Source organism: Stegostoma tigrinum, chromosome 14 (assembly GCF_030684315.1).
Source record: "Stegostoma tigrinum isolate sSteTig4 chromosome 14, sSteTig4.hap1, whole genome shotgun sequence".
Classification (NCBI taxonomy): domain Eukaryota; kingdom Metazoa; phylum Chordata; class Chondrichthyes; order Orectolobiformes; family Stegostomatidae; genus Stegostoma; species Stegostoma tigrinum.
The window spans coordinates 62,563,139-62,584,589 of record NC_081367.1 but is presented as its reverse complement, the minus strand read 5'-3'; the positions used below and the strand labels follow the sequence as shown (position 1 = coordinate 62,584,589).

General features: G+C 40.0%; 1 protein-coding gene across 3 annotated transcripts in view; it reads left to right on the top strand.

Moving 5' to 3' along the window:
• Positions 1–21,451, top strand: part of LOC125457448 (neprilysin-like) — a 206,318-nt gene that overhangs the window by 146,466 nt on the left and 38,401 nt on the right. For all 3 annotated transcript variants that reach the window (XM_059651202.1, XM_059651203.1, XM_059651204.1), the window contains 3 exons: positions 9,069–9,146; positions 13,932–14,035; positions 19,040–19,098. In XM_059651202.1, coding sequence (XP_059507185.1) covers positions 9,069–9,146; positions 13,932–14,035; positions 19,040–19,098 — 241 coding nt within the window. The remainder of the gene's footprint in view (positions 1–9,068; positions 9,147–13,931; positions 14,036–19,039; positions 19,099–21,451) is intronic.

The following is a 21,451-nucleotide window of genomic DNA, read 5'->3' as shown; positions in this document are numbered from 1 at the left end:
CAGTAGCTACCTCCTATGAAATGGTGAAGAAAACAAAAGTGCTGTTAAAGAAGCAATTCCAGTATTTTGATTCATTGATGATGTGGTGACATAGTTCTAGATTGGTAAGACAAGGAGAGGAATTTACAGGTGAAGGGGAGACAGAGGTTTTGAAACTGCTCTTGAGGAAACGTTGATGTATTGCTCCAGTGCAAGTTCTAGATAGGTTTGTTGGTGGTGGAGGGAGTTCATTTTTTAAAGTGGTGTAGATTGACGATCCAGCAAACCCTTTTCTTCTGGATGGTACCAAGCCACATGAATATCATTAAGGTACAAAGAGAAAAACATTTTCTGCTGGGGGAGCAGGAGTAAGATCAGGAGACTGAAATTTAGAACAATGCCTCACCCCATTCTGTTTTTTTTTGTCCGCAGATGCTGCCAGACCAGCTCAGTTTCTCCATCACCTTCTGGTTATGATTCTAGGAAGATGTTGGGAAACATTTTGGGTGGCATGGTGGCTCAGTGACTAGCAATGCTACTTCACAGCACCAGGGATCCAGGTTCAATTCCAACCTTGGGCAACTGTCTGTGTGGAGTTTGCACATTCTCCGTGTCTGCACGAGTTTCCTCTGGGTGTTCTGGTTTTCTCCCACAGTCCAAAAATGTGTAGGTTAGGTGGATTGGCCATGCTAAATTGCCCCATAGTGTTCAGGGATGTGTAACTTAGGTGGATTATAAGGGGATGGGTCTGGGTGGGATGCTCCAAGGGTCAGTGTGGACCTGTTGGGCTTAAGGGCCCATTTACAAACTGTAGGAATTCTATTTTATGAAACATTTCTTGAAACAAAGTTGAAGTGTAAAACTCTGACAAGAAAAAGCAGTAATTCTGGTTCAGTCAGTAAGTTTACATCAGAGATTGCTAGATTTTTGCTAGCCATCTATATACAGGGATATGATCCAAAGCAACTAGATGAAGTTGAGACATAGATCAGTCATGACTTGATTGAATAAAAAAAGTGGTCCAAGAGCAAATTGGGTTCTGAATGTTCCAATGTTCCTATTGAGGCTTCCAGTTGTGATATTGGAATGCTCAAATCCTGGGATCTTTTAAGGAGCTAGAATTATTATTGTTTATTGATAGGATAACATTGAATGAAGATCCCCACAATAATCCTTATCTACACCTGAATTTGTAAAAATGAAAGGATCATAAGTTATTTTCCAAGTCCTGCATCTGCAAGTAAATTGTATGTTGTTGCCGACTATTCAGGTGATAAGGAAAACCAGCATGTGCAAATAGAAATATGAGAACGAGGTCCTTTTCTTAGAATCATAAGAACGTGGCAAAAAGTCATTTGCCTGGCAAGACTGTGCTGACCTTCCAAAGAGCATTCCACCTGGATACAGCTCCCCAATCTAATCCTGAAACTCCACATGCAAATTCCACACAGACAGTTATTCAAGGCTGGGATTGAACTTGGGGCCCAGCACTGGTGAGACGGCAGTGCTAACCACTGAGCCACCATGCCACCCCAAACTCTTAGAATCATACAATACAGTGTGAGGCCTTCCATCCCATTTGTAGTTGCGATCGCTCTTTGAAAGATCCATTTAATGCATCTCTTTTAAGGTGTCATCAAAATTACTTAACTCAACAGCCCAAAAAAATAGAAGCAGGAGTAAATCTTATTGGTGATCAAGCCTTCTTGGCCATTGAATATGACCATGACTCTCTTTGGGCTTCAGTCCATTTTGTCACCCAATGTCATATGTCTTGATTCCCTAAGAGACCAAATATTTGGCTACCTGAGCCTCAAACTTATTCAACATTAGAGAACTCAGCACCTCCGGAGTGGAGAATTCCAAAAATCCATAACTCATTGAGTGAAATCATTTTGACTCATCTCAGTCTTACATGATCAACTCCTTATCCTGAGAAGGTAGCCTATGCTTCAGATTCCCTAATTAACAGAAACCATCGCGCAGCAACCATGTTATCAAGCCCCACAAAGTTTTGTATGTTTTTGCATCCAGTTCTCTCTCTTCTGATTTCTAGCAAATATTGACCTGGTGCACTTAGCATCTTGTCATAGAACAACACTGTGCTCCCAATCCCTGCGTCCCATGGACCAATTTTGTGAACCTTTTCTGCATCTCTATCTATGTATATGGAAACCAAACCTGCATACAATATTCCAGGTGTGATTTTATCAAAGTTCTTTATAAATGTCCTCTGAAAAACAAGTTTTGCATCTTTGAAAGTATTATTTTAATTAAAGTGAATAACTTCACACTTTCCCACATTTACTCCTATCGGTTAGCTTGCTACTCATTCATTTAAGCTGCCTATACATTTTGTTGCACAACCATATCCTCCCCAAAGCTAATGTTTTGACTTAGCTTTCGATTAGCAGTAAACTTTGAAACATGACTCCGTATCTTTTAATTTAATCATTCGTATGGTGTAAGTTGCAAGCTAGGCCATTATTTATTTTCCAGAGGGCAGCTAAGAGTAAACCATATTGCTGTGGGTCTGAAATCTGAAATTTGTAAGCCGGATCAAAGAAGAAAGGGAATTAGTGAACCTGATAGATTTTTGCAGCAATCAACAGTAGCCACTATTAAGTCAATTCTTGTAAGTCCAGTGACATTACCATAACACTGCTACCTCCTCACGTATAAATTATCAATACAGATTGTGAATAGCTGAGGGCCAGGTACTGATTCTTGTAGCACTTTCACTAGTTCCAGCCTGCCAACTTAAAAATGTTGCCAACCCCCTTTCAGGCAATGCTTTTCAGATCATTACAACCAGATGCATAAAAAAATTAAAAGTCTTATGATCTCATCTGATTCTTTTGCCAATTGCCACAAAAATCTAATCATGTTTTTAATGTCCACTGATAGGAAATATAGGAACAGTAGTATTTAGTATCAACAGTAAGCCATTTGACCCTCAGAGCCTGTTTAAAACATGGAAAAGCTATAAAGTGATAAGCCTACACTAATGTCTACAGAACAAACAGGTGGGGTTTATTAACACTTGCATTTAGAATTAACATTTGCAGTTTTACCCTAGCAGCTGTTTTTGTAGATGCATTAACTTATTCAAAGTAAGCAGCCAGAAGTGATATGAAGTACAAAAAGGTTAAATTAAGCTGATTTTCAATGACATCAATTCAAAGCTTCATGTTTGGAATAGTTGGAACAGATTTATCATGCTACTGATTTTAGGAAGTTTTAGGACTGTGTTTGGACACCAAAGATATAAATGCAATGAATAAGGTTAATGGATTATTCACCCCTTTTATTTGTTCATAATGTGGATATTGCTGGCTAGGTCAGTATTTATTGTCCATTAAAAACCTAAAGAACTGCAAATGCTCTAAATCTGGAACAAAAACAGAATTTGCTGGAAAAGCTCAGCAGGTCTGACGGCATCTGTGAAAAATAATTAGAGGTAATGGTTTGGGTCCGCAGAACAGTTCTGTGGAAGAGTCGCCGAACCCAAAATGAATTTTCTTGACGCTGCCAGTCCCGCTGGGCTTTTCTAGCAACATTTATTTTTGTTCCTGATTTATTGTCCATTCCAGTCACCCAAAGGAAAGTCGCTTGCACAGAAACAAAAATTGCTGGAGAACCTCAGCAGGTCTGGCAGCATCTGTGAAGACAAAGCAGAGTTAACATTTGAATTGTTTGTCAGTCTTTGAGGGTTGGCTGATGTTTCAGCATCTGCAGTAATCAATTTGAGCTTCGTCTTCTCGTCTCAGGCTCGTTCTGGCCTTCGGGTCATCTCACCAGGGTGGTCGCCCTGGAGACGGTATGGAATAAGGTGCAAAGAGCAGAATGGGACACTGCTGTGAATCTGGAGTCACATTTAGACAAGGGAAAGAGCATATTTTTGTTCCAAAACAGCATGAGTAAATCAGATGAGATTTTGCAAAGATGGTCATCATTTAACAAGCATTTGTATTCCAGATTAATTTTTAAATTGAATCCAAATTTTCATCATGTCCTATAGTGGGATTTGAACCATGCCCAAAGAACATTAAGACCATAAGACATAGGAGCAGAAATTAGGCATTCAGCCCATCCAGTCTGCTCCAGCATTTCATCATGGCTGATAAGTTCCTCAACCCCATTCTCCCACTTTCTCCCTGCAACCCTTGATCCCCTTGATAATCAAGCACCTATCTGTCTCAGTCTTAAATGTACTCAGTGACCTAGCCTCGACAGCCCTCTGTGGCAGTGAATTCTATAGATTCACCACTCTGGCTGAAAAAGTTTCTATTTATCTCGTTCTAATAGGTCTTCCATTTACCCTGAGGCTGTGCATCTTCCCAACATCCACTCTGAACAGGCCATTCAGTATTCTGTAAGTTTCCCCCCGCATCCTTCTAAACTCCAAAGGTTATAGTCAGAGAGCCGTCAAGCGCTCCTCATACATTAGGCTTTTAATTCCTGGCACCATTAAACTGGATTTAACTAGATTACAAGCCCAGTGACATTTTCACAACTTCACCATTCCCTCAGAGGTGAGGCATTGAAGCTTATTTCAATAAAGGCACTCTCAGCTCTGGGCATCAGGAAGAAGGTATTGATTTGAAGGGGGTGCAGTGCAGATTCAGTCAATTGATTCTGAGATTTGGAGGATTAAATGATAAGGCCAGGTTGGGTAAACATGGGTTTGTGTTCCCTGAAGTGTAAGGGATTCAGGTCATCTAATTAAGGTCACAGAATCCCTACAGTGGAGACACAGGCCATTAACTCCACAAGTCTACAATAACCCTTTGAACAACATCCTACCCAGACCCATTCCCCTACCGTGTCCCTGTAATTCTGCACTTCCCATGGCTAAGCCACCTAATTTACACATCCCTGGAAGCTATGGGCAATTTAGCATAGCCAATCCACCTAAATTTTGGGCTGTTGGAGGAAACCCATGCAGACACAGAGAGCATGTGCAAACTCCACACAGAATTGAGACAGCCATTCTGCTAGACTAATTTTCAAATCCTATTCTTGTAAACTCAATTTCACACCATTCTGTTACAGTACCCTCAAATTTGGCATTTCTGTAGAAAACATTTTCGAACATTATCAGTTAAAAGACTTCATCATTTTCTCTAACTTAAGACTATTTCCCCGCCTTTTTGAGTCCATGGCCTATTTTCGTTTTTTGTTTCTTCCAAGTATACTGCAAAGAATGCTTCATTGTTCTCCATTTCACTCCCCAATCTGGCTTCTTTGTGATCCCTCTTTCCCACCCTTATCATTTCCTTGGCATTCCACTGCCTGTTATTATAGGTTGTCCAATCCTGTTCCTCTCTGACTTTTTCTCCTCGTCCTTTTGCATGTCCCTATTCTGCAATGAATGTACCTCAAGGCAGAGTTTGTTCCTGTGCAAAATACTTAAGTATATGTATTAAATTCCTTTCTTTTGAGTCAGCCAAATACAAAATCAACACAGTGAAGTTTAACACAAGTATTTACATTGTTCATTCAAGCACAGAAATAAGTCAAAAAGTGTCAAGGTGGATAGCTACCTCAGCGTAAATCTATGGTTTTGGATGAACTGCTCATTACAGAATGTATATGATTGTCATTTTCATTCAAATCAATAGAGTAGTGCTTTCTGTAATGGTTGGGCAGTCTGGTTCACTGTGATACACGAGCAAACATTTTTATGAAGCAAGTTGTAATGACCTCGAATAAAGAGTCCAAAGTGCTAGTGGAAGCAGATTTAATGGAGACATAAAAAAAGGAATTGGATAAATGCAGGAAGGTAAATATTTACAGGGCTATGGGGAGAGCAGTAAAAAGGACATTACAAAATGTAGTTGCACTGTGGCTAACTTTTTTGAAGAGTCAGCAGTGGTGTTAAGGGGCAAATGGCCTCTTACTGTGCCATAACATTCTCTGATTCTGCTACTGTCCTAACAACGATAATGTGAATTCGTCTGCCTCAAATCTGTTGAGGTCCTCAGAAGAAGCGCAACTTCTGTTTCAATAGCAGCTCCATTACTTAATAAAGAAATAGTTCCCTCATTCAGAACTCCTTTCGTGACATCAGGGAGTCTCGAAGCTTCACAGCTGATGGAGTACTTTCAAAATTTTCATCACTGTTGTAATGAAGAGAAATGGGGCAGACAATTTGTGTACAGCAAGTTCCCACAAACTACTGTACTGTACTGACTGGATAATCTGTGTTTTTGACTGATGTTGACTGAAGAATATATACTGTCAGGACACTGGAGATGTTTCACCAGGTCCTCACCAAGTTGCTTTGTTGGCTATTTTATTACTAGCTGAAAGGGTTGTCAAATTCTCAGTTTTAATATCTCATCCGAAAGGCAGCACTTTGATACTTCTCAGCTTGAGCCCATTATTAACAGTAGAAATAAAAATTTGACATTGCTGGCAATAAGCAACAGGGCTGGAAATGCCAATGGGGAGAAAAGCAGAGTTAACATTTCAGGTTTGTGATCTTTCATTGTCATTTATCATCTTTTCATGCTGGTGCAGGGCGTGGCTAGCATTTATTGTCCATCCTGAGTTTCCCTGGAGAAGGTTTGACTCAGAAACACTGAAGGAATAGTTGTATATTTCTCTCGGAAATTTCACCATATTTCAGGATGGTGAGTAGCTGGGCTTGGAATGGGACTTGCAGTTGCTGGTTTATACATGTATCTGCTGACCTTGTCCTTCCAGATGGGTGTAGTTGTAGGTTTGGAAGGTGGCATCTCTTGGTGAATTTCTGTAGTGTGGCCATACACACTGCGACTAATGAGCATCAGTGGTGAAACAAGTGAATGTTTGCAGATGTGGGTTAGCCAAGCTGATTGCTTTGTTTTGGATGGTGACAAGCTCCTTCAGTGTTATTGGAACTGCAGTCACCCAGACAATTGGAGAGTATTCCATCACATTTCTTACTTATGTCTTGTTGGTGATGGACAGGCTTTGGGAAAGGGTAAGGTTGGAGGAAGGGGGGTGTAGGGGCCACCAGGAGTTGAGTTACTCACTGCAGGATTCCTATCTTGTGATCTGCCTTGCATAATGTATGTATTGCTCATGATCTCATCTTCTCCACAGTGAGGAGACCAAATGCAGCCAGTGTGGCCCTTTAGCAGAACACCTCCATTTCTATCTGTCTATCAATTTTTATTTCAAGATCATATTTTGTTCCCATCCTAACCTTTCCTCCCCCAGCCTGCTATGTGGTTCCAATGAATCTCAATAGAAACTCAGCATTTTACAGTCTTCCGAGCCCCACACTGACATTTAAAATTTTAGATCATAAACTCTGTTTTTTCTTTACTGGATCAGTGTTTCTTTCCTCTCTTTTGTTCCCTTCTAAATCTCTTTATTTCAATGGCTGCTATCCTACCATTCACACCTCATCGAGACATGTCATTTAGCAACGACACATATTTCTAAGGAAGGGTCACCGGACTCGAAATGTTAACTCTGATATTTTCTTCTCAGATGCTGCCAGAACTGCTGACTTTTCCCAGCAATTTTGTTCTTGTTCCTGATTTACAGCATTCACAGTTCTTTTGGTTTTCATTTGTTTCTTTACTTGTCCCGTTACCACTCTTCTCAGCCGTTTTACTATGGATACAGAATGGCAAAATTGTTTGATCCCGGATGGAAGCCCTTCTGATCATCTTGTCTGCAATGACTCTTCAAATAAACATTTCACCCAGTATCTTTTCCCCATTTTGTCCTCGTTACCCTGTGAATTCTTCCTTTCAGATAAGTCTCATTCACTTTTGAATGCTTCAGTTCAATATACCGCCACAGTAACTCTCAATCAGTGCATTCCAGACCCTAACAACTCTGTGTGATAAAGTTGGACTTTTAACACTTTTGCTTCCTTCACTAATTCCTTAAATCTGTGCGCTGCAGCCTTTGAACTTGTCATGGCCAGGAAGATTTTCTCCCCTTTTACTCTGTCATTTATCTAACTCTCAAGCCTGTCACTTGTGCAAAACCCATTACATTGGTAAATTTTCTCAGTGTTGATGAGAAGTACAGGACTGAAATGATAACTCTTTCTCTCTATGAGCAGATGCTGCCAGGCTGAGTCTTTCAGGACTTTTGCTTTTTCTTCCAGATTTACAGAATCTGCAGCATTTTATTTTTGTCTACATTGATTTCGAGATGGAACAACATGAGTTGCAAAAAACAGGGAATTGCTGAAAAAGCTCAGCAGGTCTGGCAGCATCTATGGAGAGAAATCAGAGTTAATGTTTCAGATTAGGTGATCCTTCTTCAGAACTGTTGGTAGCTAGGATAGAAAAAAGTTCTGTGTTCTGAGGAAGGGTAATTCAACCTGAAATGTTAACTCTGATTTCTTTCCATAGATGCTGCCAGACCTGCTGAGCTTTTCCAGCAATTTCTGTTTTTGTTTCTGATTTACAGCATCCACAGTTCTTTCAGTATTTTAGGTAGCCAGGAAAAAGCTGGATTTTATGCAGAAGATAGAGTGGGGCGTAGGGGATAAGGGCTAAATAATAGGTGGAGGTAGAGCCCAAAGAGAAAGAAGAACACTTGGACAGTCAAACGAGTGCTTAACAGTCAGCCTAGGGGAATGAATAGCTACTGATGAGGACTATTAATGGCTAACAATGGATTGTTTGTAATAACAGACCATGTGATAACAATGCCTGGTGTGTGGGGGTGGTGTAAGGACATGTAGGAAACTGCTTCAAGCCCTAAAATTGTTGAACTGAATATTGAGTCCAGGAGGCGAGAGAGTTCCTAAGTGGAAAATGAGGTGCAGTTCTACCAGAATGCACTGAGCTTCACTGAAGCCCTGAACCAAGCCTGAGACAGAGATGTTGGCCAGGGAACACAGTGGTAAACTGAAGTGGAATGCAACTGGAAACTCAGGGTCATTTTTACAGACAGCTTGTAAGTGTTTTGCAAGCAGTCATCTGGTTTAATCTTCATTTCCCCAACTGCATCTCTCCACGGATGCTGCCAGACCTACCTAGCTTTTCCAGTAATTGCTATTTTTTCCCCCTACTTTCCAGCATTTGCAGTTCCTACCATTTTTATAATATGAGTTTTATTTTTGTTTCTAGGCTAGAGCTATCAGACAGAGAATCGGATATCCACCTGACATCAAAGACAATGCCAAACTGAACGCTGAGTATGAAATGGTAAGTGACGGCTATGATCTCCAACTTATTTGGTGTCAATCATTTTGTCCACAAACTCATTCAACTCATCAAAACTTTTGTCATAGAATTACATCTCAAATTTCCACAACAGAGTTCAAAATCAAAAGAGACAACTTTAAGCCCAGAAAAATTTATAAGATGAAACACAAGAACAAACCACTTCAGGTTTTGATGGAGACAACAACTGGCCAACCTACTCACAAAAGGAAATCCAACTGGCAAAACATTTTAACGACCCTGGGAAGCTGTTTTTACTTTTACTTTCTTTTTAATTCCGGTTGAGTTTCCAGGAGTTCAGGAAACCCAGCAGGGGAAAACGTCTAAGAAGATCTAGATTCATAATGTCTTCACGTGGCTGTGCATCCCGTAGATATATTGTCCCCCAGACAAGCTGCCATGTGAATACCTCCTCCCCCTCCACAAATAGTGTGCTATCATCCCGCCATTGTTTAACATTCCTCCTCACAAACTAGCATCATCTTCACACCATCCTAATCCATTCGCTTGGCCTCAATTTTTCCCAGTTTCACCTCTGACTCCTCTGAACCATCCTGTTTATCAGGGAAACTGGAAAAAAAAGTATTAAGAGATGCTGTATAGTTAAAAAGTTCTGATATTTAGGAGACTCAAATGTCGAGGCTTTTCATATATAATCCCCATCTTCACCACACTAATGCAGTAAGGGAAACCTCATAAGTTTTGGGAAAGATACGAGGGGCAGCTGATTTGCAACAGCACAAGCAAAAGTCTGGAATCATGTCAATACATCCCATTCATCTTAGATTGGAAATTTGAATTTCCCACCCTGAATCTCCAATCTCCCCAGGGCCTCATCCTCCCTGTCTGTGTCACTTCCTCTTGCCCTGCAGGTTTCAGAGATGCCAGCTCTGATCCAAGTCTTGTACGTTCATGATTTTTATCATTTTACCATTGGCAGCCATGCATACAGTTGCTTGGCTGTAAAATTCTAGGGTTCCTTCCCTAATGCCCTCCATTGCAAAACCTCTTCCTTTCATTTAAGATGCTCTTTCAAACCTGGCTCTTTTAAGACATCATTGGTCATCTGTCTTAACAGCTGCTTCTTTGGCCCTCCATTGAAGCATTTCAGGAGGGTTTACTCAGTTAAGGAGGCTCTTTAAATGCAGGTCGCCATTCTCATTGTTGACTGCAGTGGAACACAACCAGTAGCAGCTGACAATAATAGGATAGCGATGGTTTAGTGGTATTATCAGTGGACTTTAACCCAGAGACCCAGATAATGTTCTGTAGACAGGGGTTCAAGTCCTTCTGTGGCAGATGGTGGAATTTGAATGCAATACTATCTGGAATTAATAATGACCATGAATCTATTGTCAATTGTGAGGAAAAATGAATGACCTTTAGGGAAGGAAACTGCCATCCTTACATGGTCTGGCCAACATTTGACTCCAAACTCACAGCAATGTGGTTGACTCTTAACTACAGTCTGGGCAAATAGGGGTGGGCAATAAATGCTGCCTAGCCAGTGACACCCATATCCCATGAATGAATAAAAACAATTCTCTGCAAAAAGAAGCTGGAAACTGCATGTTGGAGAATTGCTGCTTGGAATGTGTCAGCTTAAAAGGTTAAGCATTACATAACATGAACTTAACATCAGGATGTGGAGATGAGATAAATTTGTAAGAGATTTCTAGAAACCTGACTCAGAATCTGACCCAAGTGAGTTTGGTTGCCAAGTTGGTAACAGAAAATCGCATGAAGTCTGAAGGGCATCTGCTGATTTTGGAACAAATATTAGTTTAACATGGGAGAATCATAATTTCAAATGCTATAGCCTTTGCAGGTGAGGTTCTGTGTTCAGTAGAGATGGATTCCTATGATGAGCTGATCACTGTTGGTGAAGTTGTCAGGGTCTGTGGGCTTTTACTGACATACAGCTTCTGTGCTTGCACTTCAAACAAGTCCTAAATATTTAAGTGGAATGAAAGAAAGATTGTATTAACATTCCTTTCTTTATCTACGATGGTGAACCAGCTGGGCTCAAGTCAACCAATCAAATAATGCTCACAGAGTGAAGTAAGAACTTACATTAATATTGCATCTTTCACGACTTCAGGATGTCTCAATGGTCTTCATAGCCAGTTTATACAATTAATTTGCACACAGAAAGATCCTGCAGGCAGCAATGACAAAAATTATTAGTGATTTACTGATGTGAGATGGTTACCAATAGCAATTACTTATTGAGGCAGGTGAGGTATTCCATGTCTCTCTTCAGAAAAGTGCACAGTGATTTTTTAAAATACCTACCTAACTAATGTCGTCTGAAAGAACTGCTTTCACAATCATAGCTCCTCAGTAATGCCCAGATATGTCGTTCACACTGCACTCTGGAATGGGATTTGTCTCCACAGCTTACGATTCGGAAATATGAGTGCAAGTTTCATCTGCAGCTGACCTCAAGGAGTCTAATACCTGAGCCTCATTTTCCCTTCCTTTCAACCACCTCTAGTCGCTCTCATTGCTAGGAAATAAGAGGATGTTTGAATTCTAAAGTCAATGCAGAAGTTTTGCCCAGATGATCAGTCTGCTACAGATGCTGTATGCATGATTTTGGAATAACAAAATGTGAGGCTGGATGAACACAGCAGGCCAAGCAGCATCTCATGGGTCTAGGCCCAAAACGTCAGCTTTTGTGCTCCTGAGATGCTGCTTGGCCTGCTGTGTTCATCCAGCCTCACATTTTGTTATCTTGGATTCTCCAGCATCTGCAGTTCCCATTATCTATGATTTTGGAATAATTGACCAAGTAATACCTGTTGCAGATCTTTCTTTATAGCTTTTTTGTTTTAGCCCTGTGCCCTTCAAGGTAAAACATTTTTAAAGCACATTTAATTAGTTTTGAATTACATCAGTATCCTTTTTGATGCCTTCTCCATCTGTTTTTCATCCTGGGCCTTCTTGCCAGAATCCCAAGGCCACGATTGAATTTATGTTGGCAATTTCAGCTTTGTTATCTTTAATGCTGTTACCAGTCTCCAATGCTGAGAGAAGGAGACATGTTTATTAATCTGTCTCTATCTTTTGCCCTGATTTAAGCCCTTCTGTACAGGCGTGATTTGTCTTTGCAGTATGTGCAATTGCTAACAAGATTTTATCTTCACTAAATTAACAATTCTTCTTTCATGCCCACAGTTCAGTACTTTTGGTGTCTTAATGTCCCATGTTATCAAAATAAGATAAACTCCACACATGGGTTCAAGCCAAAACAATTTGCAAATATTAAAATCAAAGATCTAAATATAGGCCGTAAACAGTTTTATATATATCGAAAAAGACAAATAATACATTGGCTGATAGGAACCACTGTGTAGAGAAATAAAGCAGGAGTAAAAATATGAAGAAGCATTGAAACAAGGAGCCATTCAGTTTAAGTGTTAAAGGGTTAGTTTAGAGGAGCTCAGTGGATAGGAATGTTAAATGAGGCCAAGATACCAGTTTTCTGAAGTAACAATGTAGATACTGTGTCAGGAATCAAGGGTTCGTGAGGCTCATTAATGTAAACTAATCTTGTGCCTGCCCAAGTGACTCTAGAAATTGATCCTCTTTGTTTTACAGTTGAATAGTACTACAAGACAACGTTAACTTTCTTTAATGCTATTAACTCTTCTGAGGTTTTCTTTAATTCTTGGTTTGTTGAATGTAGTTTTGTTGGAATGGAACCATGAGGATTGTATGTTAAATTGATTTGAACTGCAAAAGATTTGATGGGCAATGACAGAGAGTAGTATCACGGGCTACCATTGCTCTTTGGCAATTGGAATCTCCGCAATGATCGTTCTTCATCCATAGGTATGCAAAGTAAATATCAACAGGCTATCTGATGGGGGCCATCATGGCTAAACCTGTTTCTTTCATCACACAGCATCAATATTCAAATCATCTTGCAATAATCATTGGGTAATAATCAGGACAAGAATTAAGCTGATTTTTTTTTCTGTCTGTGCTGTACACCACTCCATTTTTCCAGGCTTTTTCACCACAACTCAGGCCTCAGAGCCACTTTCTTTGGTCTACCATTAGTGATCATGCCTTCAGCCATCTGGGCCTTGTAGGTTCTGGATTTTTCTGTCTTGCATCTTTATATCTTCCTTAATGATCCTTACTAGACGTACAGGTCTACTATGTGGTAGAAAACAGTTAAAAGCAGATTTAGCTTCTATAGCATTAAACACAACCCCCAAATGTCTCAAAGCACTTTGCAGCCAATAAGGTCATTTTTGAACTGCAATTACTGTTGTAAGAGAGAAAACACAGAGGCCAGTTTAAGTCGCCACTGAACACCATGTGATAAGAGTTAGTGAATCAGATTTGACATGTTAATTGGGGAATGAATATTTGCTGGGATACTGCGGATAATTCTGTAAGTCAATTGTTTAAGACTCTCCCATGTTAACTGTGCTGTTTCAATGCAGTTACCTTCTTTTCCATAAACATGGTCAATTATAGTCCCACTGCTTAGCCACTGTCAGTCATCCCTTCAGCAGTCTGGACCTTAAAACCTGGAATTATTACTTGTGAGTTCTCCACCTCCCTCCATCTTTTATATAACTGGAAGCGGTCATTTTGTAACTAGCCTATAAAGCTTTCGTATGTGGGTGCTGGAGCAGATCAGCGTCCTGATGGCTGTGTCAATAGAGAACTTGTATAGGTGAAATATGAGGCTGATAACTGGAATATGATAAAGATGCAAGATAATTGGTGTGCATTCTTTTCATTCAGTTGAATTTCAGCGTCGATGAATATTTCACGAACATTCTTAAAAATATGCAAATGGGACAAAAGAAGAATCTGAAAAAACTAAGACAAAAGGTTAACAAGGAAGTGTAAGTATTCCGTTATTTTTTATTGTGCACTTGAAGTTGTTTCTAAACTCGAGCATTTGCATTTCTAAAACAACTGTGACAGGACGGTCAATTTGGGGTGAGATGTGGAGGACTTATTTCTTGCTTACTTATGTTGTTTTGTTCAAGCATTCACTCTATGAAAGGGTGATTGTAACAAATTCAATAGTCACTTTCAAAAGAGCATTTGATAAATACTTGTGCAGAAATATTTACAGGCTTATAGGGATAAATTGGATGCATCTGATAAGAGATTGAGCATAGGCACAATGGGACAAATGGTCATTCTGTGCTGCGTCATTCTGATTCTATGATTTATTTTTGCACTGGGGAGACCAGAAAAAAAGTCATCCTTTGTGAAAGGACTCGTCTCTGCATTGGGTAACTTTCAACCTTGATCCATCACGATGTCTGTCTGTTCTCGTAAAACTGCTGTCCTTAATATTTGAGGATTCTGTTAATAAAAGGCTGAGCTAGCTGAACAAATGGTTCACAATGCAGAGTTGAATTCCTACACTTACGTTACCGTGGATGACTGTCCTTTTCAAGCTCTTCCCTCATCTGAGGCTTGGTTACACTCAGGTTAAAGTTCCATCAGTCATCTTTCTCCAAAGAGCCCTACGGTCTGGTAGGGTAATGACAACTTCACCTTTTTAATAAATGTTCCCAAATTCTCATCCTTGCAAACTCACAATATTAGACTCTGTACCACTCAAGCATATTCTGGCTGAAGATTTCAGGATCGGCAGGAAGACAGATACTAATATCGAAGTGATGACAAAGACTGAATTTCAAAGTTTTGAAATCCATGGTTAATGTCACATCCGAATTTTGATTTAGATAGAAATTTTCATTCAAAGTGGCCATTTTACCATAAGAGGCTTATCCTCTGCACAGCATTAATCTTAAGCCAATATGCTTACTATGTTCTAGTGCCAATAATGCAGGCTGCTTTGTCCTAGATAGTATCAAGCTACTTGAATGTTCAAATGTATTATTGGAGCTGCACCCATCCAGGCAAGTGAGGAGCGTTTCACCACACTCCAGATTTTTGCCTTGTAGATGCTGGACAGGCAGAAGGTGATTCACTTGCTGCAGGATTCTCAATCTCTGACATTTTCTCTGATCTTTTATGGCTAGTCTAGTTCAGTTTCTGGTTTGTTAGCTTTGAAAGGACAGCTATGTAAATTTACCAGAGGGAAAAGCCAGCAAAAGAAAAATCAAGATTAAATGGAATTGGAATTGGGTATACTAGTCGCACTGGAGATTCATTTGAGGTGTACAAGACAAAAGAGACCAGTCTGAATGGTTTACCAGTTTTCTTTATCCAGGATCTTGCCTGGACTCGGAGTTAAATTGTGAGGAGTGACTACACAGTCAGAACGCATTGGAATTTGGAATAAACAGCCACAATTTGGTCAGTGTTTTCAACATATTAAAGAAACAGAGGATAGATAGAGAGAAACTATTCCTGCTAGTTACTAAGCCTAGGGCTATGAGGATAGTCAGAAATTAAGCCTGCCTTTAATAGGAAATGAAATCAAGAAACATACAAATACAGTATGAGTTTAGAATACCCTTCCAAAGAGAACAATTGATACTAGATCAGTTGTAAGTTTTAAATAATAAGTAGTTTTTGTTTTGTTAGCCAAAAGTTTTATTCAGGGATTTGGGGAAAGGCACACCTATGAAGTTAGGTCACTGCTCAGCCATAAGCTTATCGAATAGCAAATGGTCTTGGGACTGATAATTGGCAACTCCTGTTCCAATATTCCCATGTTTCTTCTTGCAATACTTTTCTGCTTTAGCGTTCACTTTGCAGTAATTGCACTGGATTACTTATCTGTCTCTTTGTTTTTCTCTCAAAGCAGTGTGCTCTTTTCTCCAATTAAGTTTATCACACTGCATTTTTTTCTCTCACCCTCGTTTCTTCAAGTTATGAAGTTTGGAGTCAAGCATTTTGTCTGCTTCTATCTTTTATCTCATTTGTTCGTGTGATTCAGGGTGTTGCTGACCAGGCCAGCATTTAATGCCAATCTTTAATTGCCCTGGAAAGGGTGGCAATGCATTTTTAAACCACTGCAGTCTTTGGGTGTGTAGGTACCCCATGGCATTGTTAGAAATTGGATTTTTAAAAATAAAATGCACCTGATCATTGATAAAAGTCTCTACCATCTTGTATGTATTCAAATCAGGAGATAACTCTCTTGACCAGAATTCCATAGAGAGCAGCAGCAACACGGGTGTGAAATTTCTATCCATTTAAACAAAGGAAAGAATATCTGACATTAATTTTCACCTCAGTGCCTCATTGGATCAGGCAGAAGGCCAGTGTGACGCCCCACCTATTGCCTTCAAAGTAAAGTAAAGTTGGTGGCATAAAACCAACACAGTACTTTCTCCCATGGGGTATGTAGTCACTGGGTTAAGACAAAATTGGCGACTTGTTCAGCAGGCTCACATTTTTGTGACAGAGCTCCCCAAGGGAACTTGTTTGCTACCATGATACCCAAAAGGTTGGTGGAGTGAGCCCTCTAATTTTCTAGAAAGAAATGCAATTTTTGGTGTCAACAACATATTCTTATTTATTTGTGGGATTTGGACATCGCTGGCAAGATGGAACATTTACTTCCTATTCCTAAGCAATCTTGAGAAGCTGGTGTGAACCATGTTGTAGTACTGCGTCCTGTGTGTGGTAAGTGCACCCACCGTGCTATTCAGAAGTGAGTTCCAGGATATTGATCCAGCAGTAGTGAAGGAATGGTGATATAGTTTTAACTCCAGTTGGTGAGTGACTTAGTGTAGTAGTGATATTTCATGTATCTGCTCTTTTTGCTCCTCTAGCTGGTAGAGGTCACAGGCTTTTGCACATATTTCTGGAGTTGCTAAAGTGCATCTTCATGGTACACACTCCTGCCATTATGCAGTGTTATTTGAGGGAATAAATATTAACATGGTGGATGAAACATGAGCCCACTGTTTTACTGGATAATGTCAAGCTTCCTGGCAGTTAGTGGAACATCACTTATCAAAGCCATTGGAGAATATTCCATCAGATTTGTGAAACTTTGTAGATGATGGACTGAATTTTACAAATCTGAAGCATAGTTCAGATTTATAATGGAGAAAAATTGCAGACAGAGTAAAATAGAGGGATGTGAGTCTCCTGGTACATGTCTGATCACGTTTATATGCAGGTGATTGTGAAGGCAAATGGAAGTGTGGTGTTTAATCCGGTGGGGGTGGAATATATCAGTGTGAATGATTTACTATACCTGAACACAGGGCTTTCGTGAAATCATATATGGAGTGCTGTGTACAATTTTGACGTCCTTTTTTGAAAACGTTATAAGCGCATTCGTAGCAGGGGGGCTAAGAGTTCACTTGGCTCACTTCTGGGATGAATAGCTTTTCTTATGAGAAATGATTGAACAGTTTGGGCTTATTTATGTCAAACTTTAGCAGAATGAATGGCAATCTTACTGAAACATACACACAAAGTTGTGTGGAGATGGTGTGTTCCACTTGTGGGGGAGACTAGGATTTTCAGACACAATTTTAAAAAAAGAATCTCCCTTATAAGGTGGAAATGACAGATTCTTGCTCTGAAAGAATCATTAGTCTGTGGAATTCCCCCCCCCCCCCCCCCCCAAAACCCCTGTGGAGGCTGGATCATTAAATACATTCAACAATAAGTTAGATTTTTAATGTATAAGGAATTCGAGGATTACAGGTGTAATCAGAAAAGTGAAGCTGAGATCACAACCAGCTTAGCAGTGATTTTTCTAACTGGTGGAGAGATTTTAAAGGCCAAATGACAGACTCTTGCTTCTAGTCCTATGTTCATACATAATGTCCTTTTGGAAAGGAAATCTGTGTCCCTATCTGAGTTGGCCTATATGTAACTCCAAATTCATTGTAATGTGATTGACTTTTATTTTTTCTTTGAAGTCAGATTGGGTAGAATCATTATGGCTCTGTATCATTTTTGGGCCTAATGGCCTGTTCCTCCTGTTTCTTATTGTTTATTATTTGTTTCTTAATATGGCATTTCAAGTTAACTCAGCCACATTAGGGTCATTTAAACAGTTGTTAGTTAAGCATATAAATGATGATGGGATAGTGTAATGGGATGGGTTTAGATTAGTTCACAGGTCGGCACAACATCGATGGCCGAAGGGCCTGTTCTGCGCTGTATTGTTCTATGTTCTATGTTCTATGGACAGACTTTGCTGAATTTGTATATGAGTAATCTTAATGCTGCTCTTATAGCCATAAAGGCTCATTTATTTTTAATAGCTAGTCTAGTTCTGCTCAATGATAACCCCCAAGATATTGATGGTGGGGAATTTGGTGGTGATAATGTCATTGAACATCAAAAGATGGTGGTTAGTTTCTCCAATGTTGAAGCCTAACATTACCTGGCATTTGTGCAGCACAAATGTTATTTACCACTTGTCAGCCCAAACCTAGATACTGTCCAAGTCTTCCTGCATTTGAACATTGACTGCTTCAATGTCTCAGGAGTTGCGAATGGCGCTCAACATTTTGTAATCATCAGCAAACATCTCCACTTCTGACCTTATGATGGAAGGAATGTCAATGATGAAGCTGCTGAAGATGGTTGGGCCTATGACACACCCTGAGGAACTTCTGCAGAGATGTTCTTGAGCTGAGGCAATTGACCTCCAGTAACCACAACCATCTTACTAAGTGCTGGGTATAACTCCAAACAATGGAGAGTCTTTACCTGATTCCCACTGATTTCACTTTTACAGGAGTTTTCACTCCACGCTTAGCAACCATACCTGTGGGTCTTTTTGAAAAGTGAGGGAGAAGAAGGTCCATTAAGTCCAGAAGCCTTTTAATGAAACTAGGCCTCTGTTTTTGTTGAAGGGAGGCAGTGCATAACGGTAAAGCCACAATGGAGGGATGGAATGTGTGGAGGATAATCAGGCTAATTTTTATCTTTGATTTGCTTTGCAGGTGGATTTCTGGAGCTGCAGTAGTAAATGCCTTCTATTCTTCCAGCAGAAACCAAATAGGTACAACTCTTCATTTAAAATCTAACAGCTCTTATTTGCATCATTAAAATGAAATGTTTTACATGCTATTTGTGTCATCCAATTTACTGACTTTACTTTTACAGGCACTGTTTAAACTTAAACTGTTGTGAGGTACTGATTACAATAATGCTTGTTGAAACGGCTGGCTCATTGTGTTTTTATTCATTGGAACATAGACGCCTGGCTACTACCCTTGAATAGTCAAAGGAATGGGATATCTGCATTTTGTAAACAGTTAATAAAGTATCTATAAATTCAGGCCATTTGGCCCAACTGTTCTATGCTGGTATTTAGGTTTCACATGCGCCTCCTCCCAAACCTCTTCATCTAAACTTATCAGTGTATTCTTTCCTTCCTTTCTCCCTTGAGGACACTTTTTATGTGCATCTATGTTATTTACCTCAAACACTCCCTGTGTAAGCCCCACATTCTCACCAGTTTCTGAGTAAGGAAGTTTGTCTCTTGAATTCCATTTTGGGTTTATTAATGATTAACTTGTATCTGTAGCCCCTAGGTCTGCGCACAATCACAAATGGAAATATCTAGTGTGCATTTGTTCTATTTAACTCTTTCATGATCTTAGGGGCAGCTATCGGTCACATTTCAGTTTACTCTTTCCTATTGTAAAGGGCTGAATTCCTAGGTTTTATTCACATTATTACAGAGAGCCAGAACTTCAAAGAAGTTAAAATGTATTTCCCATTACCAGAAGTAAGAATTCCACAAAAGCATTATGCTTTAAGATGTTTACTATCACAAACAAGTGGAGATGGATGTATTACAGTGGTAATGTCACTGGAGTGGTAATTCAGAGACCGAGAGTGATAGTTTGGAGATGTGGATCCAAATCCTACGGTAGCCCATGTTGAAATGCAAATTCAATCAGAATCTGGAATATTAAACCAGCGTAATAACAAACACATAACCATTGTCATCTGTTTCTCTAGTGTCCTTCACAGCATAAATCTACAGGCCTGATCACGTGGTTGAATCTTAACCATCTTTTCAGATGGCCTTAGCAAGCCACTGGGTTGAAGGATAATTGAGGATTGACGATAAATGCAAACTGAGCTAACAAATCCCACACAGGTGACTTCTTAGTCCTGAAATCCCCACAAATTACATTTTAACAAACAGAAAGTCTGCTCTCCCCGACATCCTACATACACACAGCAATCTGTTTCTCTGCCTGGTACAGGCTGTCTCTCTCCAGGTCTCTGACACTGAGAATCTGTGTCCAGATCGACCAACTGGTTCTGTTTTTAGGTCAGTATATGAAAACTGCCCTTAATTCTCCATCGATTTCAGCCTGGGCCTCTTTCCCTAAGAAAATCATAGGGTTTCCAATTCTATTCACATAGGTACAATTTGTAGTTAAATATTTGTCAGATGTTGATTATGGAACTGCTTGTTGTAAAGGTTGGTTCATAGCATTTTTATTTATTAGACTGTAGAGGCCTGGCTGCTACTCTTACATAATCAAAGGATTTGGATATCTGTATTCAGAGCGGCACGGTGACTCAGTGGTTAGCCGCCTCACAGTGCCAGGGACCTAGGTTTGATTCCACCCACGGTGTGTGTGGAGTTTGCATGTTCTCCCCCTGTCTGCGTGGGTTTCCACCAGGTGCTCTGGTTTCCTTCCACAGTCAAAAGATGTGCAAGTTATTTGGATTGGCGATGCCAAATCACCCATAGTGTTGGGGATATGGAGGTTAGGTGCATTAGCCATAGGAAATGCAGGGTTAGAAGAATAGGGGAGGCGAATGGGTCTGGCGGGATGCTCTTCCAAGGATCATTGTGGACTGTTTGGGCCAGATAGCCTATTTTCACACAGTTGCTGTGCGATCTTCTATTGAGAGGGCAGATATTTTATCTGCTACTCCATTCCTGTCTACTTCAATCTTGCTTTATCTAGTTTCCCCTTAAATGGATTATTCATTGAAAATGCTCCTTCAGCAAATTCCTACTATGGAGTTATAGAGTCATACAACATGGAAGTAGACTCTTTGGTCCAAATAATCCATGCTGACCATAATCCGAAACAAAACTAATCTCACCTGCCTGTGCTTAACCTTTATCCTTCCAAACATCTCTTACTCATGTACTTATCCAAATGCCTTCTAAACATTGTCACTATACTTGCATCCACCACTTCCTCTGGAAGTACACTCCACGCACAAACCACTCCGTGTTTTAAAACAAAAGTTGCTCCTCATGATTTTTTAAAATCTTTCTCCCCTTACCTAAAAATATGTCCCTTAGTCTTGAAATCCCCCACCCTAGGGCAAAGACACCCCCCATTCACCTTATCTATACCCCTCATGATTTTATA